The sequence below is a fragment of the Myodes glareolus genome, chromosome 4, assembly GCF_982192425.1.
Source record: "Myodes glareolus chromosome 4, mMyoGla1.1, whole genome shotgun sequence".
NCBI lineage: Eukaryota > Metazoa > Chordata > Mammalia > Rodentia > Cricetidae > Myodes > Myodes glareolus.
The window spans coordinates 35,965,553-35,981,639 of NC_142029.1; the positions used below are offsets into that span (position 1 = coordinate 35,965,553).

General features: G+C 38.9%; 1 protein-coding gene across 16 annotated transcripts in view; it reads right to left on the reverse strand.

Annotated features, from left to right (window-relative positions):
- Positions 1 to 257: 257 nt before the first annotated feature.
- Mlip (muscular LMNA interacting protein) overlaps positions 258 to 16,087 on the reverse strand; it is a 262,529-nt gene continuing 246,699 nt past the window's right edge. For all 16 annotated transcript variants that reach the window (XM_087905390.1, XM_087905384.1, XM_087905393.1 and 13 more), the window contains 2 exons: positions 13,154 to 13,228; positions 258 to 568 (listed from right to left, as the gene is read on the reverse strand). In XM_087905390.1, coding sequence (XP_087761516.1) covers positions 566 to 568; positions 13,154 to 13,228 — 78 coding nt within the window. In that variant the 3' untranslated portion in view covers positions 258 to 565. The remainder of the gene's footprint in view (positions 569 to 13,153; positions 13,229 to 16,087) is intronic.

Sequence of the window (16,087 nt, forward strand, 5' to 3'; positions counted from 1 at the left end):
AACCAGAAAATTATTGACCATTACCTTAAGCTGTCCTTTGGACACAGTCCATACAGCATGTCAGAACCCTAACAGTTTAGAAAGTAGAATGTATTTATGATAATTACCGCTTTTCTCTTATTTACAGCGTCACTGATGGACCCTAAATGATCAGCGTTCTTTGGCTCACAGATACAATCTCAATAATGAAGCTTGATTCAGTTAATAATGTATACATTAAACGAAATTACCATTGGGGAACAAAACAGTAGCAGTCATTCTTGTATCCAGGTATAATTTCTCTTTATTTTGCTGCTAAACACGAGGGAGCATTAGTATTGCTGTCAACTTTATAGAAGGCATTATAGGCTTGAACGGCGATGCAAGAAGCTACTCGTCTATCACCCTGCTCTGGGTTTCGTGAGTGTGGTGATGCTATGTGGTTGCAGCAGATCTTTCAGGTGCTTCTGCTGGACTGAGCTCAGCAACAGAGCATCATTCTGAAAACAGCATGAGTGGAAGCTAGCACTGGTTAGCACTTCCAAAGCTCTTCAGCAGACTGGCTTTCACTTCCGGTCCAAATTCGTTACTGCAAAATAAACAATAGATTGATGAAGATGAGGACATCTAGGAAAATGCATTGAAAATTATACATTAATGTGTAGATATAGTAACAAAAGTGAAAATAGAATTCTGAATCAGGTGCTAGTCAGAGTTCGGCAGATCAGCTCGGATCCCATTAACAGTCATGCTCGGTTTGAGGGCAAGTGATGTTTAAGGAGAGCAATTGTATATCCCACATCTCTTCGGGATCTCGAACTGCTGCCTTACTGTTTTTGTGGCACTGAATGCACAATTCCCTAAAATGTAATATCTAAAACAAGAAGGAAAAGTGGAAAGGGATTCAACTAAAGCCCAGCTTTTGTAAAATGCACCATGGGATAAAGCAGAGAGAGCAAAGAACCTCTTGCCTTTCTTCCTATGTTTCTTTTCATGGCTTTATAATACTGCTATGCAGTAGAGGAGGAATTGCAAAAATGTCTTTATTTGTTCACTTCTGTTTGTTCCCAGTTAATACAGCGAGACTGTCTGGAGCAGATAAGATAAACTTGACTAATAAAGATGGGCATTTGCAGCAGTGAGTCCAAGTGGACAAAAGAAAGCATCAAAGATGGGATGGGAAGAAAATTAATTTCTAAAACAGTCTGAAAGAACACTGTGATACAATGACAAAGAACTTTATATTTCCAGGTATTAACTCATGGTTGAGGATGAGACAATCCAACACGGCCAGTGTTGAATATAGGAGGCCAGTTGTTCTTTCATAAACTTTTTCATGTTCTTTTCAATAAAAGCAACTATTTTGGGGGGGGGGGGGGGGGGGTTGTTCTGGCTTTCATCATGGCCAGGAGTTGTGGCCCCAAAGACCTGTGGCTTAGAGCTGGATCCATGAAGAAACATAATCTGCTCAAGGAGTAACTTAGTCAGAAAGAAAATCTAGTAGCATTGTACAAAGTGTATGCTCTCTGCACCTTTAGGGTAAATGGTGTTCAGCAGAGTGGAAGGAGAAACGAAGAAGAACACTGAGACACAGGGTAGCTCTGTGAAGCACTGTAGAGTACAGCAACAGACAACCACTAGCCATGAGCTAAGAAGCAGATCACTCACCATCTGAGAGTCTCTAAAACATTCAATAAAGTGAAGGAAGGAATAAATTATAGATCTTTGATATTGCTAACAAATAAAAATAACTTAATCAAATTTTCATCAAGGTGACAGCATGCAGTAGTTAAAATTACAAATAATTTTTAACTTATCATATGGCTCACATTTATGAAATGTTAAGACTTTTATAAGCTAAACAATATATATACACCCACATATATACATATATATTCTGATCTACTATATAACATAATATCTTGATGCCATTTTACAGAGAATGAAAATGAAGTCCAAGAAGATTAAACAGCACTTGTAAGGTCACTTTTTTCCATATTCAACCTTAGTTTAATCAGTCTTTCTTTGTTTGTTTTTTTTAAGTATGCATGGGCAGCATGTTGAACTTGTACATATTGGGTTTCATGGTCTAAGTTGATGCAGACTACTAACCAAGTTTCTCCCTCAAGTAGACACCAAATCTCATTACGGATGGTTGTGAGTCACCATGTGGTTGTTGGGAACTGAACTCGGGATCTATATAAGAAGAGGCAGTGCTCTTAATTGCTGAGCCATCTCTCCAGTCCATTCAATCTTAGTTTAGTCAGTGTTTCTACTTATTTTCATTGTTCGTTACGGCCACAAGTTAGCCTGTCTTACTCATACCAAAGGAAATATTAAGTAAGGTTTATGTTCTATCATCAGAAAGGTGTATCCATGTGTTTACTTTCTAAATATAATATACTGCTGTTCTGTGCATGATTAAAGAGGTTGAAGCAGTACAAACAGCTCAGCACCAAGCTCGTCATCACCCCTGGATGCTGCTGGGAGAGAAAGGTCGTGTTAGGCACTACAATTTGGTATCTGGTTAGAAATGACAGATGAGACTATAACAGGTAGAGCCACCATTTTAGATGCATTCTGACATTTCTATATGCCTTTGCAACCTCCATATAGCTAAAAAACTAAACACAAGAGTGACAAGAATAAACACTTAAGAAAGGTGCAGACAATTAAATAAAGCAATAAAACATCCTTTAAGCTGACACTCTGGCAGCTCAGAACAATGCAGCTGAACAATTGCCAGCTGAACAAATGCACTTATTTGGATCTTAAAAATATGTAAGAAAGAACATAATGCACTGAAACATCATAATTCTGAAGAGAAACTTAACCCATTACTTCTTTCTATAGCTGACTTTGTTAATAAATGAGTGTAGCCTGTAAAACTTAAAACCAATGTCACAGAATGTTTTCAAAAGAAAGTGCTATGTAAATAGGTTCCTATTCTCTTTTAATGTAAACATGCATGCATCTTCCTGCAAAATAAAGGAAAAACAATCTGTATAATTGTTCTTGAAAATATAAAATTAGACTTTGAACATCCAGAATCCAAAACCATTTCTAAGAAATGTGCATGTGCACGTGCGCATGCTCGTGCACACACACGCTCTAAAAATAATCTTCTCCCATGAGATTATGTCCTTTGCACATATTTATAACTATTCACTTTATGTAGAGACATGACCTTCAGTAATTAAGGTCCCCTTGATACATAGCATGGCAGAGAACCTCAGTATTATATTATGGACACTAAGAACTCAATAGTGAATCTGGGTGGGTTCAAAATTACTGGTCTCTAGAAGATCTGAGATCAAAATAATTAAGTTTGACCTTAATGCCTTATTTGTTGTTGTTACTGTTGTGTAGGTAAAATAAACCCTTTGTTAAGATTTCTTCTTGAGAATTCCACCTAGAAATCCTGTTGTTTGCATCATTTCCTCTTCACTTTCTCCCCTCTCCAACTCTTCCCGCGCCCTCTCTCCAGTCTCTTTCTGTAAGCCCTCCTATCCTTTTCTAAAACAAACAGACTACGTGACCTCATATTTAATTTTGGAAAGTATTGGCTCAGCAGAATGTGATGTGCATGATGGATAATCCATTAAGAGAATGTGAACCCTGGAAATTTCTTATTGAACAGCCACATAGACATAGTTAAACATGTGTATGTTCTCCAGATAAAATAAGTCACTTTTCCTTTAAGTAAAAAGCATCGATGTAATGTTTGTAAGCCAAAGCTTGTCCTAGATTTATCTGATAAATTGGGAACGCATCTGTGTTTTATTTTTACTCAAAAAGAATTAAACATCTTTAGGCAGTGGCGTTACAACACAGAGCCAGACCCCCGCTGAAGGTAGCACCTGCTAAGCATAAGGTGTTTTTCTGCTCTGGGAGCCAGAAGAGAGAGAGTTGTCAAATTCGATGTTTACACTTTGAAAAAAGTTGGTTAAAGCCTCAGAAAAGACCTCCTGTGGTCTCACAAAACTCCCATCTAGTTCCCGCAAAGGGATTTTTAGAGAGTTCAAAGAATAAGAACAGTACTGCTGACACATTTGCTACATTGCATGCCTTAAGAAAAAGGAGGGGAGAGAAACTATTCCTTTATGTTCAACAGGGAGGGCGAAGTTTGTGTTTTAAATTTCCATTTGTTTGTAGATGTTGTTGGAAAATCATTGACCTGAAATCTTAGAGAATCTCCCAACTAAGCAATTCAAAGAAACAGATCTCATTTGTTTTCTTTTCTAAAACCTTGGGTGACTCTACTATTGGAACGCCTGACAATTTGTAGATCTTTCCGCCAATGCTATCTGAGCAGATGAAAAGTGTGCTTTTAAAAAGTAACCGGATAAGCTAGGTTTCAAGTCTACCCTTGAAATTCCATCTTTCCAAAGTTTATCCAAGCTTGATTTTTGAGAAATAGAAGTTTGGGGAAATTATCTGAGGAAAAGAAAAAAATTGGGCCCATCCTCTTAAAGACTTTAATTTACCTTGAATCAAACCATATGTGAAAGTGGTAACTTTCCCCTCTTTGTTCATCCAGAGCAAAGGTATGAGAAGAACCCTGGGTATCCATAAAGCTTCTGAAATTGTCCGTGAGATCAGCACACAAAGTTCATTTGCCTTTGCCACTCAGCAGAAAAATCAATCAATGTTCCTTGCTATCAGAAACAGAATCCTGGCTATCCTTAATATCTATCCAAATCTGAAAGAGGAGGAACAAGAAAGCAGGACTTTGAGGGCGGGTAGCTCAGTAGCAGGGTGCTTCCCAGTATGCTCAAGGCCTTAAATTCTATGCCTAGCCCCTCACACACAAATCGTTATGCAACTGGCAGAGGAATTTGCAGAGCATGTGTTTTCTGAGAACTGGTGAATAATTAGCTGCTGTGTCATTGAGAAGAAAATCTGATCCTGTTCCGGAGGTCTTCTGACTCTCCAGCCGAAAAAAAATATATATATTCCTAGTAGCCTTCAGCAGAAGACAAGGGGTTGCTAACACGCTGCTCTGCACTGTGGTGTTCAGGATTAATCCTGGGAAGAGAGAAACAAGTTACAGAGTGGGTTGTGGGTCAAAGGATACACATATATGTTTATGTGTGTATGGATATCTGATGCTGAATTCACAAGAAGTGCTACATGTAAGCAGACATGATTATTTCTAGTAGAATACAAAGTTCTCTGTAACTCCACTCAGACATTGTTCATCTCAGGCAGGGAGAATATGCTTCTCGAAAGGTGCTTACTATGCACCTATTTGGAGATTATTATATCACCGTGGACAACAGAAATCAACAAAATTGATCTTCTTTCAAAATTGTTCAGACAGATGACACATAATTAATTATTTAGGAAGCTAATCTGACAATTCAGGCACTCTCTCCTCTGCTGACCAAGGACCTAGCTGGGGACATCCCCATGAACACCTAGGATCCCCCCTAGAGCCAAGTCTCTTGCCAACCCTAAAATGGATACCTTAATGTAGATATCTTCTTCCCTGCTCCTATATGCACCCTTCCTCCATCTCTACCCTCCCACTCCCTCAAGCTCCCACCAGTCTTTCTCTTCTCTCTTCCCTCTCTCCTTCTCCCCTTCCCCCAAACTTACTCCCACCCCTACCCCCACCCCTATGCTCCCAACTTTTGCCCGGCAATCTTGTTTGCTTCCAATTTCCGGGCAAATCTATATATGTTTTTCTTTGGGTTCACCTTGTTATTTGGTTCTCTAGGCTTGTAAACTATAGGCTTAATGTCCTTGGTTTATGGCTAGAGTCCACTAATGAGTGAGTACATACCATATTCATCTTTTTGGGTCTGGGTTATCTCACTCAGTAAAGTGTTTTCTACTTCCATCCATTTGCGTGCAAAATTCAAGATGTCATTGTTTTTTACTGCTGAGTAGTACTCTAATGTGTATATATTTCACACTTTCTTTATCCATTCTTCCATTGAGGGGCATCTAAGTTGTTTCCCGGTTCTGGCGATTATAAATAATGCTGCTATGAACATAGTTGAACAAATGCTTTTGTAGTATGATGGGGCATCTCTTGGGTATATTCCCAAGAGTGGTATTGCTGGATCCTGAGCTAGGTTGATTCCCAATTTCCTGAGAAACCACCAGACTGATTTCCAAAGTGGTTGCACATGTTTGCATTCCCACCAGCAATGAATAAATGTTCTCCTTACTCCACATCCTCTCCTGCATAGGCTATCATTGGTGGTTTTGATTTTAGCCATTTTGACAGGTGTAAGATGGTATCTCAATGTTGTTTTGATTTGCATTTCCCTGATCGCTAAGGAAGTTGAAAATGACCTTACATGTCTTTTGGACATTTGAACTTCTTCTGTTGAGAATTCTCTGTTCAGTTCAGTACCCCATTCTTTAAATTGGGTTAATTAGAATTTTAAAGTCTAGTTTCCTGAGTTCTTTATATATTTTGGAGATCAGACCTTTGTCTGATTCAGGGTTGGTGAAGATCTTCTCCCATTCGGTAGGATGCCTTTTTGTCAAAATGACAGTGTCCTTTGCTTTACAGAAGCTTCTCAGTTTCAGGAGATCCCATTTATTCATTGTTTCCCTTATTGTCTGTGCTACTGGGGTTCTGCATAGGAAGTGGTCTCCTGTGCCCATGTGTTATAGTCTACTTCCCACTTTCTCTTCTATCAGGTTCAGTGTGGTCAGATTTATATTGAGGTCTTTAATCTATTTGGACTTGAGTTTTGTGCATGGTGATAGATATGGATCTATTTTCATTCTTCTACATGTTGACATCTAGTTATGCCAGCACCATTTGTTAAAGATGCTTTCTTTCTTCCATTGTATACTTTTAGCTCCCTTGTCGAAAATCAGGTGTTCATAGGTTTGTGGGTTAATATCCAGGTCTTCAATTTATCTCGAATATCACCATAGAATCTTCATCCAGAGACAGATGGAGATAGAGACAGAGACCCTCATCAGATCAACCAACTGAGCTCCCAAGGTCCAGTTGAAGGGCAAAAGGAGGGAGAAGACAAGCAAGGAAGTCAGGACTGCGAGGGGTTGGTCCACCAACTGAGGCAGTGTGACTGTTCTACTGGGAGTTCACCAAATCCAGTTGGACTGGGACTAAACAAGCATGTGATCAAACCGGACTCTCTGATTGTGGCTGACAATGAGGGCTGACTGAGAAGTCATTGATAAAGGCACTGGGGCTTGTTTTTACAGCATGTTCTGGCTTTTTGGGACCCTAGTCTATATGGATACACAGTCTCCTAGGCCTGGATGTACAGGGGAGGGCCTTGGACTTTCCACAGGGCAGGGTTCCCTGCCCTCTCTCAAGTAGGGAGTGGGAGGGAGAAGGGTAAGTGGGGGAGCGGGAAGGGATTGGGAGGAGGGGAGGAAGTGTAAATTTTTGAATGGAAAAATAAAAAAAAGAAAGCTAATCTGATTATCTGAAGATTCATACAAGGCCATGTTTGCAGGTTTCTGTGCATGTGTGTATATATATACATGTATGTATGTATGTATATGTGTGTATGTATATTATGAAAGTATATGTGTATGAGTGAGTATTCATGTGCATGTGTAAGTCTATATGTGTACTTGAATATGTGTGAGTCTATGTGAGTATATATCTGTATATGTGTGTGTACCTGAGTGTATGTGTGTATATATGAGTGGGTAGGTTCATGTATATATATGTATGTGCATATTTGTGTATTCACATGTAGGCATGTATGTGTAGTTTGTGTTAGTGTATAATTCTATGTGTATATGTGAGTATATGTGTGTATGAGTATGTATGCCTTTGTATATGTGTATGATAAAACGCAAGTAAAACATCACATCAAATGCCCTACGTTCTCTCACTGCACTATAAATCACGTCCAGGCCAAGTAACTCCCAAACTTTGTGTAGACTGTCAAGAGAAAAATAAAGTGTTTCATCTTACATGAAATCATGAAGGTCATCATGCAGCTCTCTCAGAATCATTGTACCACACACAAGTTAAAGCTCACATTACAACACTACACTATTGAGTCAGAAAAAGGTGACCCAATGTTTAGTAACCGAAAACATTCACAGAGACAGCTTTTTAAAGCAATTTTCTTGCTTTTGTTTTTTGTGTATTCAAAAATTGCTGATTTGGTTGGCATGCCAACCCCACTGGTGAAGGGACTAACCATGCAGTGCCACACACTTACACATTTCAGTCACTGAGGGAGACTTAGTTTAAAGCTGGTTGAGGCGAGGTTAAAGGATGACTCAATGATTAAGAGCACTAGTTGCTCTTCTAGAGGACCCAGGTTTTATTCCCAGCACCCACATGGGAACTAACAAGTGTCAGTGACTCCAATTCCAGAAGACTCAATGCTCTTTTGGCCTCTATAAGCATCAGCATGTACCTGACATTTGTACAAGCAGAACAATAGATATGAAAAGGAATCAATGAATAATTTTGAAGCTGGCCAAGGCCTTTGTATGACAGAGATCCTACATTCCTCTGGTCCAGGACTGAGTGAGGGGAAGGCCAGCGTTGACCATACAAGTCACTGCTGATGATTCTGTCCTTTGGCCAGCACTGCTGAGGCCTGGGCTCCAAGGTAAGTGCAGTTGTTCTTGGGGTTAGCTCTTTTAAGATGAACCTTAGAAATCATGTGGCAAAAGGCATTGGGTAAGCCCAAATATCTTAACTTAATATATGAGTTAAATAGTTAAATTTAAAATCTCTTGAGTATAAAAAGCATGATTGGGTCAGGAGTTGAGAATGTGACAGTAAAAAAGGCAAATTAGCATCTTTAGGACTAGAAAGAAAAGTCAAACAAAGCATGACAAGTAATTCTTCGTTTGCACTGGGCACATAGCTAAAAAGTTATGATCTCCCAGGCACATGGTCATAAGATGACAATTGGTTTATAAGAACAGAATATTTTTCTTTAATCTGTCAATGTTATATAGATAAATGAATAATAAGGCAAGGGTTTAGAGAAAATATATGGCTTAAGAAGTTGTAGAAAGTTGTTAAATTGTTTCACAATGCCAATGCTAGTAAGACGTCTGCCATACTAGAAGCAGACAGTGACCTTCATTCATTATTTGTTTCCTTTAGGGGAGCCATGCCTATTTTTCACAAATGTTAACAGTTAGCTTCTTTTATGAGGGTTTCCATACATTCTAAATCTAACTCAAAACTGTTCTTTAAATCTTACCCAGTGGCATAATTTTATGTCTTTATCTTCAGGTTTATGATACTTTCTATTTAAATGAATCAAACTGTAGCAAGACCCCAAACCCTCCAGAAGTGGAGGTATATGGATCTCTCTAAGTCTGAATCTAACCTAGTCTACATAGTAAGTTCAGGTCTGTAAGAAAAACACAGTAAGACCCAGTCTCAAAATTAAAAAAATATAATAAATCCCATTGAAATTCCCAATTAATCTAGGCTATTGTCAAGGTTATTGGTGGCTCTCCACAGAGATTTAGGTCCTATTATTTATGACAGCACCTACACAACTCATTGAACACATACCTGTTGCCTACCTATTGCGCCTTCACCACTACAGACTACTCATCATAGTGCTAGAAGGTACCATGCACACTCTCAAAGGAGAAAAGAGAAACCCTAGTTATACAATAGTGACTAAGATTCAAGGTGTGCTGGTCCAATGGTAGCACAAAGCTTGTTGGAAAAAAACAACCAACACCTGATTTGAGTTAAAGCCATTCCATGAGATGGAACCCATACCCAAAGCTGCTGAGAAAGCAAAGAACCTGACACCACAGACCTAGGGGAAAACCAAATATTACTATTGTTCTGTTAAAGGAATGTAGCAATAAAATGACTCCTAATGGCATCTGCCATCCTCATAGATCCATTACTTTCCCAGGCATCATCAGAGAAGCTTTCTCCTGCAGCAGTTAGAAACAAATACAGAGACCCACAGCTAGGCATTATGCAGGAAGATAGAGACCTTAGAATGTTCAGCCCTTAAAAGGGATATCTCTATTAAATCCCTCCCCTCTGGGCTTAGAGAACTCTGATAAAAGAAAGGGAGGCAAAAAAAAAAAAGAAAGACTAAGAGCCAGAGGGGAAGGAAAACACCAGAATTAAGGTCTTCTAGACAAAACAGGCCTGGCACACATATAAACCTACAGGGACTGTGGCAGCATGCTCACGGCCCACCTGAGTCTGCATGGGATGGAGTCCTAAAGTTGAAAAGAAGAGTAGACACACACCCCATCCCTGACCAAGAGGCTGTCTCCAATTGATAGCCACTTGCAAAGGAAAAATTCTTTTTCTCCAAGGGAATCTCATGGGGAGAAAGAAACAATTCTTTAAGGATAGTCCCCGTGCCCAGCAGTAAATGAACTCAACAGTATCTTTGGAGGTTCTTTGTCTCATAATGTTAAGTCAGGGATGATTGATCTTTCCTTCCTTCTTTCTTTGCCCCCCCCACTCTCTCTCTTTCTTTCCTCTACCTTACAGGTCCTTATTATGGCTACCAGCTTTGTGTTTTTTGTGGGGTTCCTGTGTGTGATCATTTGTGTCTCTGCAGCTACATATATTTCTTGTGATTTCTATTGCATTTTTTTCTTGTTTTATTATTTTGTCATATTCCAACCAGTTTTTTATATATCTTATTTTATTTCATTATTTTTCCTTATGCTAGTTTATTTTCTAATGAGACAAAGAATATAGATCCGGATGGGAGGGGAAGTGAGAAGGAACAGGGAAAAATAAGAGAAACTGTAAATAAAATATGTTGTATGAACCAAATCCATTTCAAAAAAAGGAAAAAAAAGATGAGGTTCCATAAGCATACACACAATGCAATAAAAAAAGTTCTGTCAACCCTATGCTATTTGGCAATTTAAAGCAGTGTTTTAAAACTAAATTTGATACGTTCTCAGTTCATTACTACTGTCTGAACTGGATGCTTTGGTTTTTCATATAAACACCTAATTTAACCTTATTTTATAGCAACACTGATAGTGAATAGATGCGGCAAAAGTGAATTTGAATCAAACTTATATGGTTTGAAACACAGGCAATAATATTTTATTTTTTAAAAATATTCATCAGAGAGAACAGAAATTCTTCAACCATTCTTCTATTTGTGTACATACACTACATACACTCTGATCCAGATTCTTACTTCTGTATAACCTGTCATCATTATAGTAAAAGGGGTGACACATGTAACAAGGTTATTATCCTGACTGTACAAAGAAAGTTTGTTGCTCAATAGCAATGTCACCATGCAATGGATCATAAGAGCACAAGTCCACGCAAAACAACAGGCAAAATACAGATTTTTCAACTCTTATGAATGAAATTAGCAAATATTCCACAATGTATATAAGAGAAGCGGGAACTAAATTGCACAGGAGGAGATTTAGAGACAGATAGAAAAATTGTAAAATCATTTGTCTAAATTAATGTTCTTCATTGAAATGCTGGACAGAGGGTGAGAGAATACTTAAACCAAATTGCTAGTCAATCAGTAGAGATTTAATACTGAATTGTGCTTACACTTCCCAGATATTCCAATAGACTGACTTCCCTCAGCCCTCATTAGCTTACTGTAAAATAAGAATAATAAAAGCACTTAAGAGTATCCTGTGACAAAGGAAGCCTGTGGTTTTCTTTTCAGCACACACTATGCTTTCTATAAATTGTTGTGTATAATCTTGTCAGTTCCAGCAAGAGCACATGGAGACAGGTATTGAATCACACTCATGATAGACCAGTTGTATCATTTTCTAGTACAGCAGTGTAAGCATGTGTTAGAGGCAACATAAGTCTCCCTAAGTATATATTCAAGGAAACAAGAATCCATTCTTAGTGGATTACTTTAAAGACAACCAGAAATGTACCTAAAGGCACTAATATGGACCACTCACAGTATACCTTTACATTTTACACTACTGTCCTTGCAGGAAGCCTAGAAGATTCTACACCAGTAGCTTCAAAATTTGTCCCAAAGGGGGGCTGGGAAAGCAATTGCCTAACAAGTATATGGCTCTGGGCTCAATTATGATTATTACCCAAAATATAATAATGATGATGATAATGACAATTAAGCTATTCATTTATTTATAATGAAGATGCTAACAATAAATAATAAATTTCCCAGGAATAATGACATACACCAGCAGAGATTAAAGGATTCAGAATTCAAGGTCACTTTTGAATAGATTAAAAAGTTCAAGGCCATTCTGAGCTACCTCAAAGTAAATAAGTAGATAAATATAAAAAGTACACAAACCCTCATCAAATTAAATAAACTGTCTCTTAAACATAGAACAATATTCCAGATTTTAAGATTTTTCCCTAAACTGTAGATAGAAATGTTACTTTATAGAAAATGTATAGTATATCCTAAATTGTGAAAAATATACCTTGAAAATGCTGTGGAGCCAGTTCTAATAGACACATGTACAAAACATGAACACACCTAAGGCTCAGGGAACACTGAGGGGGAAAAAGGAGCAGAAAGATTGTGGAACAATTTGTTGTGAGACTGTATCACCTAGTAATGTCAGAAGCTATACACCCATGAAGTCTCACCAACTTGACTACCTAAGTATGTGCTGGACACTAATGACATCAATAGACACAGGAAAGAGGAAAGGGGAATGCCAATGCTGCCCTAACCTTTTATAAAGAACGATGGAGAGGGTCTGGAACGTTTGTTCCGTGGTTAAGAGCACTGACCACCCTTCCAGGGGACTTGGGTTCAATTCCCAGCCCACACATGGCAGCTCACACCTGTCTGTAACTCAGTTCCAGGGAACCTGATACTCTCACTCTAATGCACATAAAACAAAATAAGTATTTTTTAAAAATAAACAAACAAGAACTGCCCACAACTAAGGAAACCTAAGAGTCGGAAAAACATTCTTCCCAGGGAAGAGCACACAAAGTGGTTATCTGATATTAAGTGATCATCCTAAAAACATACGTACAAGCATTATATAGATTGTGAAGGTTATGTTTGGGAATACATACATACATATACACACACATATATGAATTTAAAATAGCAAGGAGGGGTATGAGGGATGGTTTGGAGGGAGAAAATGGAAGTATTATGAATGTTTCAATTATACATCATCTTAAAACTAAAATGCTGTGATTTTGTTAATATTGCCAGAATTACTTCTAGAGACGTAGATCTCTGTACCTATCTTACATTACCTCTTTAGAATCAAGAATGTCATGTTCAGGAATTGCCACCATGGGATGATCCGGCTTCACAGAAAAGATGCCCAGCTTGTGATCAGGAGCCAAAGTGAGGAGAAACAGATGTTTAGATTTCATTCCAACAAATAATTAGATAGTGACATCTAATAATTCACTGCAAACAGTAGTAGATTTTGCCAACTATAAGCACTGGGACTTAACTGTCATTTCGAATGTACAGGAAGTATTTGGGCAGATGATGGGTACTCGGCATAAGACCACATCTTACTTATTTTTCTGTCACACATAAACTCTAATAAGTCTCAGCAATACAGCAAATACTGTCATTGGTTACTTATTTTTTCCTAGAAAAGAAGCTAAGTGAAATTGATGTTTCAGACCTCATATGCTAGCCCCTGATAAATATCATTCAAAAGCAAAAACAACAGCTCATGTTTAGACTCACAATAAATATACATATGTCTCAAGACAGTATACATTTCCTAGGACAATAAAATATTATACAATGTTGGGAACTTCAATAATATCAAAACACAGAAACTTCATAAATCATGTATTTCCACCAGATTATTATAATGTAATGCCACAGAGTAACATTTAACAAGAAGGGAGTTCTCCACATATGTAGGAATGTTTAATTTTACTGCATAAATTTTCTGAGTGCTATGCAGACCCTTAAATCGACTAAGGTGGATGGAAAGTCCTCAATATGCCACTAAAGGCCAGACTGTGACACAGAGAACTTGCACTGAAATCCAACTTCCCACCACTCTTCATTTAATACAGTCTCACTTCAAAGACCAGGCTAGCCTAGAACTCACTATGTAACTCAGACTAGCTTTGATCTCATAGCAACCCACCTACCTCAACCTCCCAAGTGCTGGAATTAGAGGCATAAACCACCACTTGCAGCTCCATTCATTCTCTTTTGTGTCACCTGTATTGCTCCAAATTTAAGGTTCTGAAATCATTTGCCAGGCACATTCCTTTCTGTTAGAAGCACACAGGAATGCCTGGACCCCTTCACTTTCAACACGGTCCTGCTTGGAATGAACAGTGGGACAGCAACTACCTCCCAGTTCTTCAAAGAAAGTTCAAAGTCAGTCAATGAAGTAGTCCCCGGGGAGCTTTTGGCCCAAGCTTCTGAACAGGCTCAGGAGGTGTGTCCCCCCTGCCCCCACCCCCCGGCCCCCTGCCACCAGGCACTTTATCAGGCCCCTCTCAGTTCCGGCAGCTTTAAGGAACTGAGCCTGCTTTTACTGAAAATTCTATCTTCACTGAATTCCAGTTCTTTCACTCTATCCCAGCTACAGATCCTCTGCGCATCACGGCGTCAGTTTTCCTCGGTGTAACTGTTCGAAGGGAATGGAGTCAGTCCCAGCTCTAAGTCACAGTCTGGGAAGCAGCTAAAAAGATCTGCTGCCACATGGTCATATGGTCTCTGGGACACTAAGCTTGGCTCAGAGTCAGTCCCCGTGTACTGTTCAAACTTCCAGACTCTTAAATACTCCTAGGCAAGGTGATACAGCGTTTATACGGCTTTCCACGGTTATGAAATCTCACATTTCATTATTCTTCTATTTTCCTAATACTTACAAGAAGAATCAACCTGAAAACTTTAGACTTCAGAATTCCCTGAAAAGCATTTTGTTGAGATTAAAAAGGCAACGGAGGCAACTGAGGCAGTAGGTGGTGCCTACATTTATATTCCTTCCCTGCTTTCCAGCAGAGGCCCTCATTAACTTAGATCAAATACATTATCACTTCAATTTTCAAAACCTGTGTCGTGATTCCCTAATGAACAAAAGAGAACAGTAACTAACTGATCATAAATAATTATTAAGCCCTAAATTACTTCATTTGGCCCGAGAATGAACTTTTAGCACAGTAGATTTGTTCTTCCATTTTCTTCAAGACAGCTGAAGTCTGCTAGCATCTTATAAAGTTCACGGGGTAGTCATATCGAACCATTTTATGCCCAAGGTGTCCCTTTTATGTGATTGTTCATTAGAGATCGTGGTATTTTGTTTTGTTTTGTTCTGTTATGTTCTGTTTTGGATTTAGGAAATCTCTTCACTTTGTAGACCATGCGTTCATCCAACTCTGATCCTCCCATTTCAACCTCTGGAGTTCTAGGATTAGAAGCACAAGCCCTGACAGCAGTTGCTTCATTTAGGTAGCGCATGTCTAACCCTGTTTCACAGAGAAGTGAAAGCACTAAGATAGAATAATTTATAAAAGAGCCAGAGTAGAAGTGGAGAACAATGACTGGAGTCTGGGGGACAAAGTCTAAAGACAGGGCAATTGGAAGAAATGTGAGGGTCGTGTCCATAAGTAGCCCTTTGGATACTGTGAGCAAGCAAGGGGTGCACAGGTAGGGAAGTCCAGCTTCAACAGAGCCCACTGTCACTGTTGATGCAAGCATCCAGGCTGCCTGAAGACATTTTGGAAATCCATTAGAGGTGGGGCTGCAGGGAGAAAGGGAGAAAAGGGGGTGGAGGAAAGGAAGAAGGAATTTCAGATGAAAATGTCATCTAGGAAAAGACAAAGGATCACAGCTGAGGCAATGTGTCTTTCTCTCCTACTTTCTAGGATTCACAGAAGCAGCAAACAGATATGCTGACTTGGGCAGGTTATCTGGAAAATATCAGAAAGGAAAATGGTAAATGATAAAACCTCTGTTGAGTGTACAGATCTGGGAAAGAATGAAGAACAGAGATGTTGAGTGGTGATGGCAACAAAACACAGCAGAAAACTCTTGCAGGAGTCAGAACACGAACAAGTTAAAAAAAGAAATTCATCATTGCTACACAGAGAAAAATGTGCACATGGAGGGACAGAGGGAAGCCCAAGCTTCACATGTAGTTGTAACGTTCTGAAAAATAACAAATTACTATTTTGCCTTAAGCAGGAAAATATAGCTGATAA